This window comes from Ruditapes philippinarum, unplaced genomic scaffold (assembly GCF_026571515.1).
Source record: "Ruditapes philippinarum isolate M1 unplaced genomic scaffold, ASM2657151v2 ctg6352_1_1_1_1, whole genome shotgun sequence".
NCBI classification, from domain to species: domain Eukaryota; kingdom Metazoa; phylum Mollusca; class Bivalvia; order Venerida; family Veneridae; genus Ruditapes; species Ruditapes philippinarum.
Window position 1 is genome coordinate 58,913 of NW_026858491.1, and position 23,251 is coordinate 82,163.

A 23,251-nucleotide genomic window follows, 5' to 3' on the forward strand; every position below is an offset into this window, starting at 1 on the left:
ATCAATGTGTGTATATTAAAAATTAATGTATCATCTTGGATAAATGAGCCGTGCCATGACAAAACCAACATAGTGCGTTTGCGACCAGCATGGATCCACAGCTGTCCTGTATCTAGGCAGTCCAAAGTTGGTAAATATTTCTTTGAAGAAAGGATGGTTAGTGTTTTTTTTGTGATCGTATCTGTCTGCAAACTGTTACATACTGAGTTAGCAAAACCTTAAATAACAAAATGTAAAAAGTGTTAAATTAAATAAGCCAAAAATGCAAATAACAAAGTTTATATAAGTACGTGTTTAACGATTACACTCAACTTGTAGGTTATGTTTTACAAATAATAAAAACTGTAACAAATTAAGTTTACATAATAAACTTGCAATATTTTTATATTATTAGTGATTCCATTTAATATAGTTGGTGTAATGAATTACAGATATACAAAATGTAAATACAATATACATGCATTTCAGCAATGAGTGTATAATGTCATGGTTGTGATCTAAATATAAACACTATAACAATATACAAATATGTTTAATAGATATAACGGATCATTACTGATTTGTTTCACCACACAGTGTATCCCTATGTTTACTTATTTGCATTAAAATATGAAAACAAAGATCAACAAGGAGAAGTGGCATTCAATGAACGCATCCTCTTATACAGCACAGAAAATAATTTCATTTGTAAAAGGTGAATTATAAATTGTTACCCTTCTATTACATTTAACAATCTTATTTTCTTTTCGGCTAGTTGGGACATATGCACAGTAATTAGACAATTAGACAAATTCAATTGCCACATGACCATCAATGTGTGTATATTAAAAATTAATGTATCATCTTGGATAAATGAGCCGTGCCATGACAAAACCAACATAGTGCGTTTGCGACCAGCATGGATCCAGACCAGCCTGCGCATCCGCGCATTCTGATCAGGATCCATGCTGTTCGCTATCAGTTTCTCTACTTGTAATAGGGTTGGTAAGCGAACAGCATGAATCCTGACCAGACTATTATGTTGGTTTTGTCGTGACGCGGCTCAAATTATGTTTTATTTGTCTTTCTACAATATTGAGTCATATACAAACCGGTTGACTTCGTCAATTATTACGTATTTTGCAAGTCTTTAAAATACATGTATATACCTTTCTGAAAACAAAACAAACAAACGAAATGACACCGTTCTGGTCCCGACTTCCTTTTTAAAATCACGTGAATTAGTAGGTTTTTGGATGGATCGACTTTCATTTGTTTGCCTCTCGTTAGTATTACAAGCTCAACATTCACAATGAATTAGCTTCCTTAAATGTTTACTCCAAATAATAAAGGAAGAGTTTCACATCTAACAAACAAGCTAGAATGGGTAAGATTAATGCTGTTTACTTATTGGTCAAAAGTTGACAGTATGGGCTTATTGTTCTTCAATCAAACACAAAACCTTACATTGTAGTATATCAGTAACTAATTTACATATAGTCGAACCATATGCCCGTATAAGGAAATTATTTAAAGTGATATATACATTTTGAAATCGTATAAATTCACACTGAGTCTGTGGGAATTGTGCAAACCATTTGAAGTTGAAAAAAGACTTGTAAGTTATTTCTTTTTTCCTTTTTTCTTTTTTTCTTTTGATGTTTTTATTTCTTATTTTTTGTTGTTGTTTATGGCAATTTAATAACACATGTACATGTTGGTCTGTTGCATATCCTTTAATAGGTCAATTTAATCGGTTTCACCAAACGCCATAGACGACCACCTAGTAAAGATAGTTAATGATCAATTCATTGGTTCATTAGAAGAAGAAGGTTATGTTTGTAAGGCTTTTGTTATGCGCTAAATTTAGAGTTCTACTGAAGGTGGATTGAATCTCAACACAATGTTCCGTTTTATATTTTAATGTTTCTTTCTTAGTGGAATACCACAGATAATATATAACATATACACAGGTTATCCTGATGTTTACAAATTAATATTAAAACAGTAACAATTATTTCTAGTGGAAAGCCACAATACAATGTTATCACTTGGAAATCCAAAATCTAACTGTTCTAAATTTTCTACATGTATCTTTACAATAATTCTAAAATTGATTTCGTTTTAACTGACCAATAGAATTTTAACATTTTTGTGTCTTAAATAACAAAATGACCAATCAGGTTTCAATACAAATAATGTAACATAGCAACATAGAATTTATAACAACAATCATCACCTGGATATTTTATCAGTCATAAGGTTTAACAACATGATAAGTACAGACAGCTTAATTGACCTTATCACCTATATATTATAAAACTTTTAGCACAGTTGATTGGACAAAGAGGAAAAACCGCATTTTAATCTTCCAGTTACATAATTTTAAATTTGACATCTGTTATTGAAACATATACTATTTGTAACTTAACATATTTGAAATTTCACAAATTTTGTCTTGAAAATATGACTTTTTAGAAAATGATCATATATATAAATATTTGTGTTTAAAAGAAAATCATCATGCATATTTATTCCTTTTTTTTTGTAAATGAATTTTATCATTTTTCGGCTGCACAACACTTCTCCCTCCTTTAAGACTATTTCACTCCTGTGAAATGAAGCATAAATACTATATAACAAAAATAAATATCATTAAATTAGAATACTGTTTACATAAGATATTCAGTTACAGAAATATATACTTGAATATAAAGCACCGATTTGCTGAAAAGCGTAAGTACCATTCACTAATAATAAATATTCTAATCACTGTCTTATTGTAAACAACACAGTTTTAATGACGTCTATTTCTGTTGTATTGCCCCCTCTGTCCTTGTTGTCTTCCATCATGATATTGACCTCTCCATTCATGTAGGAACCCGGTTTCGCATGTACTTGAAAGATCAAAATAAATATTATTGGCCACATATGTACCAGGAAATACTAGATTTTGTTAAATCATGTGACATATGTCAAAGAGCAAAACATACTACACATCAGGTAAGTACTCCTCTTAATCCTTTACCTGTAGTAAATGTTTTTGAACGAATGCACCTAGATATCATAGGGCCACTTCACAAAACAACTGATGGATTTGAATATATACTTGTCTGTGTAGACAGTTTCTCAAGGTGGGTAGAGGCATTTGCATTAACTAACCAATCTGCTGCAGAAATAGCAAGGGTGTTACATAATGAAATATTTTGTCGTTATGGGGCACCAGTGTCTATTGTTACAGATAGAGGACAAAATTTCCTCTCCAAACTCATAAATGCAGTATGTGAAATTTACAATGTCACAAGACACCGCACAGCTAGTTACAATCCAAAGGCAAATGGATGTTGTGAAAGGCAAAATGCCACAATTATCCAGACATTACGTATGTATATCGATAAAGATCAAAAGAACTGGAACATGTTTTTACCAATAGTATTGCAAGCTCTTAGGTCATCACCAAACATTGAAACTTCAGGGTTTAGCCCCTATAAAATGATGTTTGGAGGTGAAATGAGACTCCCTATGGATGTAAATCTAATACCAAGAGAAACATTAGGAACGGAAGCTAAGCAACATATACAATCCTTGTTGCAAAGACTGAAGGTAATACATAATATTGCGAAACAAAACACTGAAACTACTCAGCAAGAATCTAAGGTAAGGCATGATTTAAAAGCTCAACCCTCTGATTTCAGACTTTTAGAACAAGTATTATTGAAAATTAACAAACATACTCCAGGTCTTACATCTAAACTAGAGTATAAATGGAAAGGTCCTTATTACATAAGACAAAAAGTATCTCCAGATACATACAGAATTGCAGAAAGTAATACACATCAACTTCATAGAGCACCAGTAAATGCAAAAGACTTAAAAAGGTACAATGATCCAGACAACTTTAGGTTTCAAAGTGATGATGAGCAAATAATTGATGCACAATCCAGTTCTACTGACTATAATGATCAGTTAAATAACCCAGATCAAGGTAATGTAACAAATAACAATGACAATAATCAAGATGACCAAACACAAACCCCAAGAAATCAGGTAAGTGACCAAAATAAACAATTAAATGTTTCAAGGGAAAAATCTCCTACACCAACTACTTCAAACAATAATGATGGGGTATGGTACAAAGCAAATAGAATTTTGAAATTAAGAATAAGAAATGGTATGAAAGAATACCTTATTGAATGGAGCAACAAAAAGTATAAGCCTACTTGGCAAACAGATGAAAATGTTAGTGAAGAACTGAAACGTTTATTCTATGTTCGATACACTAAAAGTGGAAAGAAAAGAAAAAGACAGTACAGATATTTCAATACATAAGTAATACATGTACTTAGGTTCAAACCCTATTGAGTTGTTATGTTCTTAGACACTTATAGTATTTCAAGTTCTTCAGGTTGTTGACTTGTGTACTTGGCACATGGTATTTAAATTCTTTTTCTTGAATATAGTTCAGGTCTGTGTTATAAGATGGCAAAAATTAGTGCAGGATGGTTAGGATCACTATCTTTTGAACTGAATATGACTGTATATGTGATGACTGAATGTGTGCATTGAATGAATGGTCTTTTTTTTCTTTCTCTTTTTACTTCAAATATTTAGTTCAAAGGTTAGGCAGATAAAACTGATCACTTTGTTTGTCCCTTTAGTGATTCTTTTCATTTCCTTGTATTCTAGTTGCTTCCATTGTCCTGATGCTGACCTTGAGCATGATACTATGTAGTCCATCGGTGTCTGGAAAGAAGGTCTCTGACTTGCAACGTTTGAATTATGGGGTTGTATTTGAACCAGTGGATAACTTGCAGTTGGCAGAAGAGTCATGGATTCATACATTTGAAATTATATTACCAAAAACAGCTAATTTGTTCAGTATTTTTGGTTGTAATAGAAACAAAAAGTTTTGTGATTTAGTAAATGAAATGTTAGTGGAGATTAATCAAATCCGACAGAGTACAGAAGTTATGATAAATGGTACAATTGCTACTATTAATAAATTGTTGCCTGAAAAGAAAATTTCAATTAAAAGTAGAAGTAAGCGTGCCATTTTACCTTTTATTGGAAGTCTCTCAAGATCAATATTTGGCACAGCTACAGTAAAAGATGTAGAGATGCTAGCTAGACATATCAATTCATTAAATAAAATATCAAGCAATCTGATTAAGTCTGTAGAACAACATGAAGATGATCTTAGTTCTTACATGAAAGCTACTGATGAAAGAATGAATAATATTGTTAAAGGATTGGAAGAAAATCATTTGGCTATTGAACATATTCAAACTCAATTGTTTGAATCATTTGATAATTTAGAGAAATCATTTACAACAATGAGTGCATTCATTTCTAAGCAAATTACAAAATCTAGACAGCTTGAAACACTTTTCAATGAACTTTTGGATGGTATTTATGCTTTAATTGATGGTAAGGTATCTCCTCACTTAATTAACTTTGAAACAATGTCAAGCACACTGAATGATATTCAGAACATTCTTGACAAAAAGTTCATAGGATTTCACTTAGTATATACAGACCCAGCACTTATCTACCATTATGCTAGGACATTTTATGCTAGAAAAGGTTCTACTCTATATGTTACTGTAAAATTTCCCATTTCACCAATTTTAAAGCCATTAATGTTATATAAGATAACTTCATTTCCAGTTCCAGTAAATGATACTTCAAATCATGCAACACAAATACTAGATTTACCTGATCATATTGCTATTACTTATGATCTACAATATTACACAACTTTTGGAAATCTGGAACTTCAAAAATGCAAGTTTAATAAAATTGTGCAGTGTGATTTTAATAAAATTCTAATGCCTGCTATTAAGAAATCTTGTGAATTCTCCTTGTTTAAAAATGACAAAATTTTAATCAAAGAAAATTGTAATTTTAGATTTTTGCTGAATCATATTTCTAATGATGTTGTTCTGCTATCTAAAGATTCTATATTAGTTTATAATGTTGATGTCCTTGAATATGATTGTAAAACTGGAAAGAAAATGGTTAAAGGTTGCAAATTTTGTACCATGAATGTGCCATGTGATTGTTCAGTTTCTACAAGTCATACATTTTTACCTGCAAGATTGACAGACTGCTATGAAAATACTTCAGCAAAATTACATCCTGTAAATCTTGCATTGCTACAACAATTTTTTAATGATAGTTCTTTGAAAGATATTGATAGTAATTCATTATTTGAAAATCCAATGGCTATAAATGTTCCAAAATTTGAAATTTACAATCACACTATGAATAAAATTTTAGCAGATGACAGCAAAGCTCATCTTAACTTACAAAAAATGGCACAATCAGCAAAAGACAATTCACTTATTTATCAATCTCTCACAGATTCCTTACTGTCAGGAAACATTGCTTTGGATGATAATATTATTTCAACTAATGACATTATTTTATATGTCACAGCATCTGTTGCAGCATTTTCTCTGATTGCTTTCATAGTTACAGCATGTAAGCTTAGGAAAGTATTAATTATTGTATCTACATTACAAATCACTTGTACCAAACAAGTTAAAGCTTCAACTGTTCCATCATTAGTTTATGTAACTTCTCAACAAGCTACAACAAATGACATGTATTTTTGGGAGAAACTAAATTTAAGAAATGAGCACTGGATCATATCCCTTAATGTCATAATCATAATTCTTCTTGTTTTTGTAATGATAAATACATGTAAAGTTTCAAGAAACAGTACTAAAATAGTGGTTGAAATCACTAATGGAAAACATTCTGTACAAGTACCACTTAAAACTCTAACTTTATGTCCTACCTACTGGCAAATAAAGGCACCTAAAAACATTGACCAAATAACAATCAGAGGTATGTGGACTCCAATTGTTACATTTGACTGGGATGATTTTGAAATAAAGAATAAGCTAACAAATCAACCATTACAGATAGAAACAAATTACAGGGTAAATTATTTTGTGTCCAGAAAATTAAGACATATTATGTCTACCACTTATTGTGCCTATTTCTTTATTCAACATGACAAATTGTTCATGCCTTTACAAACTTGGTAATACATGTTTATACCCATTGCTTTATAATAGTTAGTATAGATAGCACCACCTCAGACAAATAAATTGTATATATTGTTTTAGTATATATGTGAACATTAATTTGTGTTTTCATGAATTATCTTACAATGAAGACAGACTTTGACAAGATGAAAAGAAATAAATCAAATTGATGTCATATATTTTTATGTGTCGCATGGTGTATTGATATTTGTAAATATGTATATGTTTTCTTTTTATATAAAAAAAAAACACACACACAAAAAACTGGTGAGATACTTATATGCAATATGCATGAGAATATAAAAGGTATTTAATGACAGTTAAAAAAAAAAATCATTTATTTTGTTATTGTTGTAAATATATGCTTTTGTTTTGTACTTTATGTAGAAAAATACTGATATAATGCTTAATGCATTTACTTACTTAAGTACACATAGAATGCTTGATGTATTTAAATTAATACAGTTTGGATATATTACTCCTTTACTCTTTATAGGAATAAAGAAAATTTAGAGGAGGGGGTGGTATTATGCATTAAAATTTTTGATTTTATTTTTTATTATTCATTTTTATTTAATTTTTATTTTGCTTTTATTTCTTAAGGTACACTTTAATGTCGGTAATATGTTATAACAGAAGGCATAAGAACAAATACAGATAGGAAGATCTAAGTTAACCAATCTATGATAATCGCTTTAACAAGATAATTAATCCTGTTTCAGACCTTTCGATAGTAAATGTTACAAAAGAAATTTTAACACTATCAGTAACCATAAGCTGATTTGTCTTGAACTTACAGGGTTTCAGTTAATACTTTTATTAACAAGTAAACATTGTTTCATTGGATGATTCCAAATTTCGTTACACGAAATTAAAATTGATTGGTTAAAATTACCTAAGGGAATTAAGGGTCACATGATGTACAGTTAAATTGATTGGTCTATTATTGTTATGGAAGTTGTTGTTCTAAAGTCCTTTCCTCTGAAGAGCCATAGATTGTATGACTCTGGATTGAAATAGTTTAAAAAATAGTTTGAAAATAAATTGAGGAAAAAGGACATCTTTTTGTATTTTAGGTAAGTCAAATATTTTAAGTTAATGTTAAGAGAATGTTGTACTTTGTAATTTTTGGGTGTTATAACTTATGTTCTGACTTAAATGTATATGTAATTGTTTTAACTACATGTAGAAGTTATTTAATATATTACTTTCTTAGATAATAACTTGAGATTTGTTATTGGTAGCACTTGGCGTAATTGTTTAAACTTTTCGTTCAACTAGTCGTTTCGTTTAATTTGACCAGTTGGCATAATTTAATAGAAAAGTAAACATGGCGCTTTCTGTCAGTAGAATTTATTTCCGGAAACTTTATATTGTTATTATTTGGTGAGAACTTAAGTTTTAATCTTTATTATATGTTAGAAGGCAAGATGATAATAAATGGGAATGAAAACATGTAATAGACTATGAAATCATCATCTTTTGTTTAATATAATCAAGTTAAAATGGCATGTTGAATGAAAATTATTGAATTCTACTTTCACTTTGTTTAGATAATTTGTATGTGTAATATAATTCTATTATAATTTCAATCTTTAATATCTGTTTATGTTATTCTATATATGGACATATAGATTGTATGACTCTGGATTGAAATAGTTTAAAAAATAGTTTGAAAATAAATTGAGGAAAAAGGACATCTTTTTGTATTTTAGTTGTACAAGAATTCCCCTAGTACCAAAGCAGAACACTTTGGTGAACTATAGTGGTTCAATAAAATACATGTTTACAGCTTGAAATAGAAAATTCACTATGATTCTACACACAAAAATTTGAAATAAATTTAAACAATACATTTGATTGATCAATTTTTGAGAAGAAGACCATTTTTACCGTCATACGACTGGCTATCAAATCCCCATAACATATAACTATCCCTTAATCTTTGTTTCTGATGAGTTAATTACAAATCAAAATGAAAATTAATTTGAATATTGTTGAGCAAATCATGAATATTTATCAAGGACTGAAAAGTTTATTGTTGCATTTGTTTAAATGTTGAAGGCTGTTTAAGCCGGTACTACCTGGAGTGGACTGTATATTGCATTAGAGTGAAATTCCATGTTATTATTGGCGACTGACGTGTGCATTTATTGCAGTCAGAACTCTTTTTACATGACTTGTGTTTGATCCGAGCATATAAAACTAGATTTTCTCATAGACAGCAAGTCTGATTTATTTGTTTAACAGCTATTTTAAATGACAATTCAAGCAAATAAAACCATGTTGTGTATTCTTTCAGACTTTTACGAAAACACAGACTTTATGTTTATTTTGGTACCACATGATAGGACGTTACATCAATGCATTTTAAGAATTTATCGTTAGATACTCTGATTAAGTGCCGGTCAAGTTTTAATGATCTTTTGAAAAAAGGCTGCAATTTTGAAGAAAAGCAATGTTATAGTAGGAGTGTTAATATAAAAATAATAAAACATCAATGCAGCTTTGAGCAGAAAATGTTTTGAAAAAAAAACATGAAGTGTAAAGCATTGCATTTTCCCTGAAATCGTTTTCTTTAAACAATTCCTTTATAATTGTTTAACACTAGCAGAATACGATCTTTAGAACAGAAAAGATACGCGATCCCAAAAATAAAATACTACAATATTTTCAATTATTGCGCTAGAACAATTCTTATTGGCTTATTTGAGTCACTCAAACTTGTTCCTTGACGATATCTTTTCACTTTGTCAGTGACGCAATCATTTCACCATTGGCTCAAAGGATCTACCTTAGAATTTTATTGTATTGTAGATTAATTCAACTAAGCTCTTGTGAAATAGTTATATACTTGAACGTTTTTTTTTCTTAAATTGGCAACTCTCTGATTACATATAAAGAAGTGCAGATAGACAAATAATCTACCTTTCAGATCTAGAATGTCAAAAAGGGAAATGATATACCCAGTATATTTGTATAGACTTTCAGATATTGTTGACAACATCTACATCTTTATAGTCTTTGGGGAAAAAACAGATTATTTGATTAATTCTAACCAATTCGATTATTTCGATAATGTTCATCATGTGTGAGTTCATTTTGATGAAGTTTTTTATAGAATGCAATCCGATCACAATATTGCGATAAAAATGAACGCTGCGATAAAATGAACGCTGCGATCAAATGAACGTTGCGATCAAATAAAAGCTGGATAAAATGAACGCTGCGATAAAATGAACGCTGCGATAAAATAAACGCTGCGATAAAAAGAACGCTGCAAGGTCCGTTCTTTCCATACGTCCGATTAACGAACAATGCCGTCGAATGTATAGAATACATCATATTGAAAATAACTGGATCCGAACGTGGGTCCGATTGAATGGTCAACGCAATGGGGAGACAGATACATGGAAAACCAGCCTTAACACTAGTGTCCATAATCAGACTCAATCAAAATGGACTGCAACTTAAATTACAAAGATAAAACATAGATTAAGAATAGATTAAGAAGCTCTTGTTTTACACTCGTCTAATTTTATGTTATTTTTTGTAACTTGATAGGCAAAAAAGCTATAACATAGCTTCTGTAGTACAATGGTAGAGCGTAAGCCGCAAGAACTGAAACAAAATGATTATTTTATATTTATGCCCAGTTCTTATTAATTTTGCCAATCATTTCTTCAATTTCATCTCGCATTAGTTTGCAACCGATAAAATAGCGTCTGCCCTATGTGCCCTACACGTAACAAATCGTACTCAACTTTTACTCAATGAATATTTCTTTATAAAGAGAGTTAAATAAACTATTGACGAATATATGACTGCAGAAGGCTAATTTGTATTGTCTTATTGATCTGAACTTGTATATCGGTTTGAAATTGGAATATAAAACTGTTAGAATCAATAGTTATGGTGTAAAGCTATATCTAATAAAATATCCAGAAAGAAATATTATGCTGCTATTACAAGTATGATTATAACAGATGACCACAAAACCAACATAGTGTGTTTGCGACCAGCAAGGATCCAGACCAGCCTGCGCATCCGCGGATGCGCAGGCTGGTCTGGATCCATGCTGGTCGCAAACCCACTATGTTGGTTTTGTCGTGACGCGGCTCATTTCATGTATGTCCCATTCGCTGTTAAGGAAACATACTAACATATTTCTTTCATACACGCATATTTCAATTTCTCTTTTTCAAATTTCAAATAAAATGTAAAATGGTGACTTCGGATATATAGCTAAACGGTTACCTTTATAAATTTAAACATTGAAAGTAATGTGCAATTTTAAAAGTATCATTTTGAAGATGGTCCATATGCATACGATACTAACCATAAGTGTGGAAAACTGTAACTTATTGTGACAATAAAACGTTTTAGCTACAATGTCTGTTTAATCAACAAAAGATTTCTCTTCGGCGATTATATCTCGTGTTTTGTTATAATAAAAGAAAACAAAAGCAACACCCAAGGAAATTAATTTCCATTTTGAATAGAATAATGCAATTTGGTAAGTCAATGATATCTTCTTTTGTACTGTAGATATATTTAAAACAGTGTACGTGCTATTCATTTATTGCAGACTGAAAGAAAGACCCGAATAATACACAATGAAGGTAGCAATCATTGCATCATTTGTCTACCTATTTGGCTGTTTTGGATTTGTAGACGGAGGTAATCATTTTATTTATTTGCATCTATGCTGATAAACACATTGAAACCGATATTATTTTGATTCTAACAAGACAAAATAAGATCGCTATGGACAAAAACATAATAAGAGTGGAAAACATCAGTAAAAATGCGTTATAATTGCTGTCTGTACATTATTTTTTCGGAGGGAGAAAAAAATAACAGCTGCATACAAATAGGTCTTGGCAATTTTAACCCTTGGCAATTTTAACACCATTTCTGTGTCTCCAAAACGGGGTGTCGGTGGCGTCGGCGGCGTCCCCTTCGGCTTGTCCGGCGTATAACTCAGTCATTTAAGAATTAAAGTCAGACTCAGTGATTATCCTGTCTGTGCCCTGCCTTGTGCTCTGTCATATTTTTGTTTGGGGTCAGATCTGAGCTGAGATTTTGACTATGAGAACGTACGTGAAAGCCGCGCCTTAGATCATTGCCGCTGGTTCTTGTTGCTGGGTCGTGTGGTGTTGCGTTCATTGAGCGCCGCCTTTCCTTGTTGATTTTGTCTATTATATTTGGTATGCATGCTTCTTTCAATGACCCGAACAGTGGCGTACCTACCGATATGCCAAGTCAAGGGGAGCAGTGGCCTAGCGGTTAAGGTGTCTGCCTTTCAACACAGGGATCATAGGTTCGACCCCTTATCGGGTCACGACCATGTTCTTCATATGACACCAGTACTGGTTGGTTCCAGGAAGCGGACTCGAACGTGATTAATATAAGTTGCAAGAACTTGTTCCGCAATATAGCTTAAATAAATATGTTTAAAACCAATAAGCCAATACGCACGGACGTATATAAAGAACAGTTTCGAAAAAAAAATCAAAAATGAAAACAATAATTTAAGAGACGATAGATCAACAACTTTTTGTAGCTGCTAATTGATTTTATTGTTATGCGTAGGATGTTATTATTATTCGAATATGTGTTAAATATTTGGATAAAGTGTATACACAATCATTCAAAGGTTAAGCGAAAAGGGAGTTAGCACATATGAGCAAATTTATTACATTGCTTGGGTATATCAACGGGAAGCCATTTTAGAGAGAATTATTCTATCGTTGTTTCAGTCTTGAATCCGAGTAATTCCGAAGGAATGGTTTTAAAAAATCTAAACTGAAAAACTAAATGTTCAACTTTTCCACAGAGCCACGGAGTGACGTCCACAATGTAAAATATGATATAAACAATTTCTTTGGAAATTTCTCCGTTTTTATGCAGATATAGTTATCCTTAGAGTAATCAATGTTATAATGTTGATGTACCTCGTCAAAACCCAAATAATGATACGAAAATGTCCCATTTATTACAATAATCTTTCCAGCAATTACAAAATTCAGTGAAAACTGAGCATTTATTTCTCCTTTTTTTACATTTATATGCAAAATTAAACTTTGTTTATTGGACCGTAAAAATACTATTTACAAGATAACAAAAAGTTCTTTCTACCCTCTTATTTTTATTGAGTATAGAAATAAATTGCTTCCTTTTGCAAACAATGACATATATTCTTTATTATACGTAGTCTAGCTGATATATACACATATAACATAGATTAATATAGAACGAGAACAATGTAAAGCCATATAAGGAACTTTTATTTTCGCCGACTTAAGATACAGAGTTGGCCAGTCTTTCTTTTACGTGCGTTAAAATAAAATAACTTAGATATTTCGAATTAAAATTGAAACAGTAGAGTTGAGAAGAAAAAATTTTTTTAAGTCAATACTTTTATTCTTTTACATTGACATAATACGCATTTAAAAATATTTTTCAGTGACCTAAATGATAGCGTGATAATAAACTTTACCTTTGAATACGATAATTTATTGTTACACTAAAGTATTTAAGCTTTTGTGTTTATACTATCGCCCTACAGATCATTTTAAAGCGATATTTTCCTTGATTATATCTCATGTTAAGTTATGATCAAACTAAAAAAAAGACAATGAAAAATTAGTTAAAAAATGAAATAAAACCCATTTTGATTACAATAGAGACATATATTTGCTTATGTTTTGTTTTTCTAATAGTAAATAACTTTTGAACATTTAAGACAGTGTACACGTTAGACTTCGTGACTTCGTGCAATTTCTCTTTACATTCAATACATGTACGTGATGTTATTCTATGATGTTCATAACTTTAGATAAAGACAATAGAAGGACTATTAAATGTCATTTCACCGCTAAGTGTTATCCCCTTAATCCCTGGTTACAGTACAGAGCTATATCAAACATGAGACTTAGGCAACCCTTCGCTAAAGACTTGAACTCGGCGTATACTCAAAAAAGCCAATGTTCGCCACTGCCAAAGTGCAGGATACAATGATCGTTACTCTGCACTTCTTGTTTTTGAGTTATTGCCTTTTGTTTATTTTCATACTTTTTTTGTCCAGTCCATTTCTCCTATAAAACTATAAACTATAAAAGCTCTGGGCTTGAAACTTCATAACATGATAGGCCTCATTGAGAATGAGTGCAGTACACAAAAATCGGTACTCTGTACTTCAAGTTTTTTTTATTTCATACTTTAATTTTTCCCGGTCCAATTCTGCTACACTTAAAAAGCTGTTGGCTTGAAATTTCATAGAAGAAGTGCAGTGAACAAACATTTGTACTCTGCACTTCATGGTTTTTGAGTCATTGCCCTTTGTTAATTTTCATACTTAATAGGCGTGTCAATTGAGTTACTGCCTTTGAAATATATTCATACATTATTTTTGTCAGGCCCATTTCTCCTAAACTATAAAAGCTCTGAACTTGAAACTTCATAGGATGATAGGCCTTATTTAGAACGAGTGCAATGCACAAAAACCAGTACTCTGTACTTCAGGATTTATAGTTAAATTCATACTTTATTTTTGTCCGGTCCAATTCTTCTACATGAAGCTTCATAGGATGAAGGATCTCAATGATAAAAAGTGCAGTGAACAAAAACTTGTTTTATGCTCTTCATGAATTTTTAGCCATTGTCCTTTGTTAATTTTCATACTAAATAGGCGTGTCCATTGAGTGTTTGCCTTTTGTTAATTTTCATACATTATATTTGCCCGGGCCATTTCTCCTTAACTATAAAAGCTATGGACTTGAAACTTCATAGGGTAATAGATGTCATTGAGAAGAAGTACAGTGCACAAGAACCGATACTCTGTACTGCATGCTATTTTAGATATTGCCCGAAACACTTTATAATTAATGAATACTCATTACAAATAAAGAGTTTGGAATAGCTTTTCGCTTACCATGCATGATGCACTACATAATATTAAAATTGATGCTTTTAAATGGTAATTTTGAATGTGTTTTTTATTGTCTATTAAAAGCTTCCTGCTCATGTGAGGATTTGAAACTTGATGAAAGGAAAAGTGGGGAATATTCGTTTTACAATAACCGAGGCGAACAATACAAAGTGTATTGCGAATTTCACCGAAACTATGGCTACACATTTATATCCAAAGAAGAGGCTGCAAAGGCCGATTTCGCATGCATCGGACAATCTCATTCCCAAGTGTTAGTAAGGCATCTGCGCTCAAATGGTCATCAGTATGATACTGTAATGAAGCAGATCTCTTCACATTCTTCCGTACCACTTAATGTGCAGTACAAATCAAATGTAGGTTATGCCAGACCACAAAACCATGTAACATTTGGTCCTTACATATATCTTGGATTCTTACCAGCGTCTATTGCTAGAAGCAAAACTAAACAGGGATACAGAGCCAACGATGTCGACTACACTTTCACAAACTGTGATGCAAATCCAAATAGCTATTTGGCTTTCTTTGTCAATCCTAACCACAACGATCCATATGGTTATTACAAGCGATGTTGCTATACTAAACTAATGAGGGATTGGATCGATGTTGGTAAAAAGGCTTCGAAATATCTTCCATATAATTACTTCTACCAGTTTGAGATGCACATGGGAGGCTGTGGTGGATACGCTATCAACGGCTACAACACCTTTAATGACATTGTTGGTGCAGCATTAGGATTTCGCTTCTGTAAGTAGGTCAAATAACTGATACTTTACACACTATAACTAACTGATACGATACGTTACCTTACTCTTTTATTTAACCAATGATGACGCTTTTGAGTTTACGTTTCTCATAATTTATAAATGAATATTTTCAAATTGCCTGACAAGCAAAGACTTTTAAAAAGATATGTGAAACACTGCGTGTTTGAAAAAAATATATTCAAGTTCTCCTCTTCAAACATTATTAGTCCAAGAGATGGCGGGATTTTATTGCAATTTACTGTATCACAAGCGGAACCATTGCTTTTGTAAAGCATATTGTTTGTAGTTGCTAAAAACTCATTTCTAAAGTTACGCAGCCCAGGCAAAAGTACAAAAGTTCAAGATGGCCGCTAATATGGCCGCCATAAATTACAAAATACCATATAATTTTTGTTTCCTGACTTTTACTTTAAAGAATTTGTACAAAAGAATTTGTACAAAGTAGTTTTAATTGCACAATCTCAGAAACAATATGGCTTATTTATGATCCAATCAAGCAAAATTGGCAATTATACCGGAAACTTTAAAATTATTAGTATCAATTTACCAAAAGGTGGTAAAAATATCATTTTTTGACAATTTGATGACATTTGTTTTTCCCTATAAACAAAATAAAAATGAAAATGCATTAAAATTGTGAGTAAATTGTACTCTGCACTTCATGAGTTTTGAGTCATTGCGCTTGGTTTATTTTCATATCAATAGGCTTGTCCATTGAGTTATTGCCTTTTGTTAATTTTCATACTTTATTTTTGTCCAGGCCATTTCTCCTAAACTATAAAAGCTCTTGACCTGAAACTTCATAGAATGATAGACATCATTGAGAAGAAGTGCAGTGCACAAAAACCGGTACTCTGTACTTCAAATATTTTTAAGTTAATTTCATACTTCATTTTTGTCCAGTCCAATTCTCCTACGCTTGAAAAGCTTTTGGCTTGAAATATCATAAGATGATGGATGGCATTAAGAAGATGTGCAGTGAACAAAAACTTGTACTCTGCACTTCATGATTTTTAGTCATTGCCCTTTGTTAATTTTCGTACTAAATAGGCTTATCCATTGAGTTATTGCCTTTTGTTAATTTTCATACTTTATTTTTGTTCGGGCCATTTCTCCAATAATAGCTATAGACTTAAAACTTCATAGGCTGACAGATCTCATTGAGAAGAAGTGCATTGCACAAGAACCGATACTCTGTATTGCATGATATTTTAATTATTGCCCATTGTCCATTTTCATACTAAGTTTTTGTCCGGCCAATGCCCCTACACTTTAAAAGCTATTCACTTGAAATGTCATATGAAGATGCATTGGCAAGTGCAGTGCTTAAGAATTTGTACTCTGCACTTCATGACTTTTTAGTTATTCCCCTTTGTTTATTTTCATACTAATAGGTTTGTCAAGAGCATAACTTGGTTACAATAAGTTTGATTGACTCCAAATTTGGTATGCAAGCTTTTTTTCTTTTTTTCATTGACCTGAAGTGCAATACACAAGAGTACACCACAGTGTCCTTCATTTAATCTGTCAGTGTAAATATTTTCAATGGCATTCTTAATAATATAACAGTTTTATTAATCCTGACGTAACATTGTTACAATCAGTACAAGTGCCACTAAAGTTAAAGGTACATGTACATGTACATACAAAAGTATATACGTGTTTAAAAATAACCTATATTTAACAAGAAAATACCGGACAGCTATATTGTTGACAAGGAGACACATCCGACTCGCGGAGTTCTAGTTTTATTTATTTTGTGTGTGTGACAAAATCAAGAGGAGTCTTAGAATTAATATTGAATTAATCGGTGTTTGGAAAAACATTTATATTTAATGAAATAATCATTAAAAAATAATGAGTTTAGAATAGCTTTTTGCTTAACATGCCTTATACAATATACAATATTAAAATTGATGTTTTTAAATGGTAATTTTTAATGTGATTTTTATTGTCTATTAATAGCTTCCTGCTCATGTGAGGATTTGAAACTTGATGAAAGGAAAAGTGGGGAATATTCGTTCTACAATAGCCGAGGCGAGCAATACAAAATGTATTGCGAATTTCACCGAAACTATGGCTACACATTTATATCCAAAGAAGAGGCTGCAAAGGCTGATTTCGCATGCATCGGACAATCTCATTCCCAAGTGTTAGTAAGGCAATGGCGCTCAAATGGTCATCAGTATGATACTGTGATGAAGCAGATCTCTTCACATTCTTCCGTACCACTTAATGTGCAGTACAACTCAAATGTTGGTTATGCTAGACCACACAACCATGCAGCAATTGGTCCTTACATTTATCTTGGATTCTTACCAACGTCTATTGCTAGAAGCAAAACTAAGCAGGGATACAGAGCCAACGATGTCGACTACACTTTCACAAACTGTGATGCAAATCCAAATAGCTATTTGGCTTTCTTTGTCAATCCTAACCACAACGATCCATATGGTTATTACAAGCGATGTTGCTATACTAAACTAATGAGGGATTGGATCAATGTGGGTAAAAAAGCTTTGAAATATCTTCCACGTAATTACTTCTACCAGTTTGAGATGCACAAGGGAGGCTGTGGTGGATATGCTATAAACGGCTACAACACCTTGAATGACATAGTTGGTGCAGCATTAGGATTCCGCTTCTGTAAGTAGGTCAAAAACTATTAAACTGATAATTTACACACTATTAACTGATACGATATTTCACATGACTCTTTTATTTAATCAATGAAAACTCTTTCGAGTTTACGTTTCTCATTAATTATAAATGAATGTTTGCAAATCGCCTGATGAGCAATGAATTTTAAAAAGATTAGTTCAAACATATTTATTTAAGCTCAATTGCGAAATATTCAAGTTCTCCATTTCTAACATTATTGTTTTCTATGAGGTTTAAGTATCATGTTCAGACTTTAGGCAAAATGATCATCATTTACTTTTTGTTTTTCTTTTCTTCAGAAATCCCGATGGTGTAACACGCAAGAACTTCACAAGAATTAATTGAATGAAATTTTTACAAAGTGGTCAAACTTCATTTAAACTCTTTGCGTAGTTGTTCTTGAATTATTTCTCTTTCTCCAATATTTGCTTAAACATTAACTTCTCAATTTTTTTTCTTCTATTTTTACTTAGAAAGCAGAACTGAGCAACTTAATCACTAGTACATGAAATGTGCGTCAAAAATAGACTGTGTTTGTTTTTGGGTAAATATTTGATAACTGGAATAAATCAGGTCATATTTTGCATATAACATGTAGATAAATGATTTAAATTATAGAAAGATGTGAACATTTACGCGTTTCTTAAACTGTTCATATCTAATATGTTTTTTATCTTTGTTCGTTTATCTTGGGGCGCTTTTAACGCTTGACTCTCATTGTAAATTTATTAGGCACAAATAAGAAGTTTATATGCTATCAACAATGAAAAAATGCATCTCCCTTTACACCTTTTCTATTTTTTACATATTAAGCACTTGACAATTATTTATTTAATTTTAAATTAAAAAGGAATTGAACAAAAACATAAGAATTAGCAATAATGTTACTGTCAGCTTAACTTGCTGAATCTCTGGAACTAATGATTGGAATAACGATAAATTGTATTGTATACGCTACTGGAATGAACACATATGTGAACTTTTGACATGTAACGAAAACATTTCAGGTGAAAACAAATGTCCCTATTCCGTAGCATATCTTAAACACACTAGCTTTAGTAAGTTTTGAAATGAAATATTTAGAATCCCGTTTCTTCCAACTTGCAAGGCTCAAAATTAGATGGCAAAATTGGCGATGCCCCTGAAGTCCCTTAATGGTATGGAAAGTTTAACTAAACATTTTCAAAAATTTAAAAGTAACGAGCTAAATATATTTATGTTGAGAGCCTTGTTATTTGAGACATTTTTCTTAAATCATTTAAATCATTGCAAATGATATTTCGCTAGGGTATATTAACTATTATATATAGATTAACTTTGAAAAGGGGTAGTATTGCATAATGTAGTAAACCTCTGCCAAGTTTACTTTCATACAGTGGCCATGAAGAACAATTATAAACTAGGATTGCTCTTGCAAGGCCCTCTATAGTTCACAGGGCTTAAAACGTTTAGACCAACCCTTCTCTATTGAGTTAAGCTTACCCCCATTTATGTATGACATTCTGCAAATTTTATTCAAATTTTACTGATAATGTTTTTGCGTTGTTCTTAAAATCACTTTTAGACGTAAATCAAAACAACTAACAAATGATGAACTTGGAAGAATTCCTTTTCAGACTCGGGAAATATACAATACAGACATAAGTAATTGAACCGCCAATGATCAAGAGACAAATGCATACATCGATGATCACTAATGTGTTTAGTAAAACATATGTGTACATATTTTAGATATATCTTAACCGTCTTAGAATTACAATGCTAATGTTGTTATAACTTGTAGCCCAATCCGTTTACTCTATATTTATACATCTGTATGTACATTTGTTTTTGTGTTATTCATATCTTACAAGTATTATATAGTTGAAATAAAATATTATTAAACTAATCTAAATAAAATTACCGCTGTCGTAAAAAAAACGATTACACCGGGGACAGATATGTCTTTATCACGGGGAATTTGTCCACATAACAAGTCAGCATGTTTTTGCTACTTCGCTTTTAGCGAACTTCGAATATAACGAACGATGTAAATGTCCCATTGAATTCGTTAAAAGCGCAGTCGACTGTATGTCCCAGAATGATTGCTTAGCACTTGTAGTACAGCGTAGTATGACTGTGACTTATGGTGATTGTGCTTTTATGAAACTCTGGAATGCCCTACTTAGAACACTTAAAAGCGGCGAAACTCTTACAGTGTTTTAAGAGAGCACTTAAAACTCACTTATTTAAGAGGTTTTATTTGGACTGATTATTTTTTAGGTTCTTACCTGTATTTTATTATTTATGTGGGTCTTTTTAACTTTTTAAACTACATTTGATTTGAATATGTGACTTGAGCAAGTAAAGAAACTGATAGCGAACAGCATGGATCCTGATCAGACTGCGTGGATGCGCAGGCTGGTCTGGATCCATGCTGGTCGCAAACCCATTATGTTGGTTTTGTCGTGACGCGGCTCATATACCTTTTAAATGTCATTCCGCAGATATCACATAGATGTGGTCTTTGATTCAAGTGTACTGCTTGTTGGTGTCGTTGTAAATTCAATTTGGTTGTAGTCTTTTATACACATCTGTTACACTGAAATGTTTTAGCCGCAATTTTCTTTTTCTTTTATATATAGTATCATTTATTTGGTTATACTGTACTGGTCCTACATATTAACCGGACAATCAGTTTACCGGACAAAAGCTATTACTGCTGAATTGTGCTTTACTTTTGCTTCGATTCAAAAATCATACATTCTGAATTGTACACACACTTTCTATTTCAAAGTAAATAACAACAAAACCACTCTCAGGTAAATATTGTTGAATCAGTTCTTTATCTACTAACATGCCCTTTTGTTTACTAGTAATTTTTTGACCTTGTCATGCGGGGGAATAATCTGTTCTGCGCAGGTCCGAATATGGAGACCCTTAATGTTTTTTTTTAGATAGGTATAACTTTTAATTCTTTTCAACGTTACCTCAAGAGACAATCGTTACATTTTTTGATGATAAAAAGTAATTTTAAATTTAGTCTAAACATTATCTCGGTGTTGTTTTTAACAAAAAAGTGCAAATTCAAAAGGATATAAGGTTACGCCCATGGGAGGAAACTACATGAAATGTAAATAAAATTGCTTTTGTAACATGCTACATGATGACCAAAAGGAAACTGTATGACAAAGAACAGAAGAACAGAATTCCATTTGAATATTAAAATGTTTCATACGTTTAAGGATCATGAAGGATCAATACGTGAATTGAGTAAATAGTTTTAATTTCAATTACAACCTAGTGCTGCAAATCAGCCCATTTTACTAGCCTATTTAGAGGGGTAACTGGTCTATGTCAGCCAACAGCAAGTTTCATATACCAAAATTTTCGTCTGGATCTGTAGTTTCTGGAATGAATATTCATTTGGCCCAACCACGATGCGAAGCTAAGATATCCAAGATGGCGTCAAAGATGGCCGCCAAATCCCTAAATTTTCTAGTATATTTACGTTGGCTTATTTCCTTTTTCAGTTTTGTAAATCAATTGAAATTTTTCATAAAATTTCTTATTTTCAACTTACTCATGCTATCAATTTTGACTTTATTGATTTTTTTTCTAGTTTTCATCGCCTAATTTAAACGAAAGAAGAAAAAATATGTTGCAAACTGGGTGTCCTTTTCTGAATATGTGTAACTTATTAGTTTTATTCTTGTTTAAACTGAATAACATTCATGATTTCGTTTAATACAGCTTTAAATCTATATCTACACATATTTAGAATAAGTTAGAATAAGCGGACTATGCCATAAATGTGTTTTATTGATCTAAATTAATATACAAAGTGGGTGGGGTATTACGAACGGGGAGTCAACTTTAAATTAAATACTTTTTTGTTTTATATTATAATAGTAATATAAAAAGGTTAACAATTTTATTTAATTGGTTAGTGATGAGACATTTTATCTTTCATAGAAAATGCCCTGCATGTGTGTCTAAATGTTGAAATATCTCATTTATTTGTTTTATGCACACAATAAGGAACTATTTACTGACCTGCAATTCGGTATTTGCTTGCCTTTTGTTTAGTTGTTTTCTCCTTAGCCATAAACATTCATAGTTAGTCTTCAAATGTGATTTTGATTATACTTGTAGGTCACGGTTCAAGACCCATAAGCTAAGCATTTATTAGGCAATAATAATATCTATTTATTAACTTACAGAATTTCTCAAGACAACATTTATCTCCACAACCATCATTATTGTAGGTTACTTCCCTAAAACATGTTTTTATTTCAAAGAGTTATACTACTTTATGAATAAGAGAATTTCTTTATTATGCAGGCTGTTGATTTTAAATATTCGAGCGTTCTGTCTGACATGCAGCTCTTGTTTTAAGGCATTGGCATAACATATGATAATCTACAATTGAACCATATTTGGAGTTTTGTCATTATTGATGACGGATATAATATATACATTAAAATATAAAAGGTAATTTGAATTTGCTAGAACATTTAAAATGGGTAGGTTATTCAGTTTACAGTAAGAGACTTTTCTGCTAGACTGTATCTGAATTATAAATAAAATATTATATAAATATAAATATATATATATATATTGAGTGAATTGAAAATATATATTATGAGGTCAGTTTCTTTTTAGCTAAACTATTCGACGATTAAGGACAACTATCCTAGTCCCCCGAGCGTCGGCGTTAAAATTTGCGTACCATCCATATGGCTTGAAACTTGCACACTTGTTTTACCATCATGCCCTCCACTTTCAAACACTGGAGGAGGTCTATCAAGCATTTTGACAGAATTATGCCCTTTGCCCAACTTTGAATTTACATCCCC

General features: G+C 31.6%; 1 protein-coding gene across 1 annotated transcript; it reads left to right on the forward strand.

Moving 5' to 3' along the window:
* The first annotated feature begins 1,452 nt into the window (after positions 1-1,452).
* LOC132753328 (uncharacterized) lies at positions 1,453-20,301 on the forward strand. Its single transcript, XM_060743768.1, has 5 exons — positions 1,453-1,597; positions 11,623-11,714; positions 15,052-15,732; positions 17,718-18,398; positions 18,713-20,301. Coding segments are annotated over exons 2-5 (1,428 nt in total). The 5' UTR covers positions 1,453-1,597; positions 11,623-11,650; the 3' UTR covers positions 18,715-20,301.
* The last annotated feature ends 2,950 nt before the right edge of the window (positions 20,302-23,251 follow it).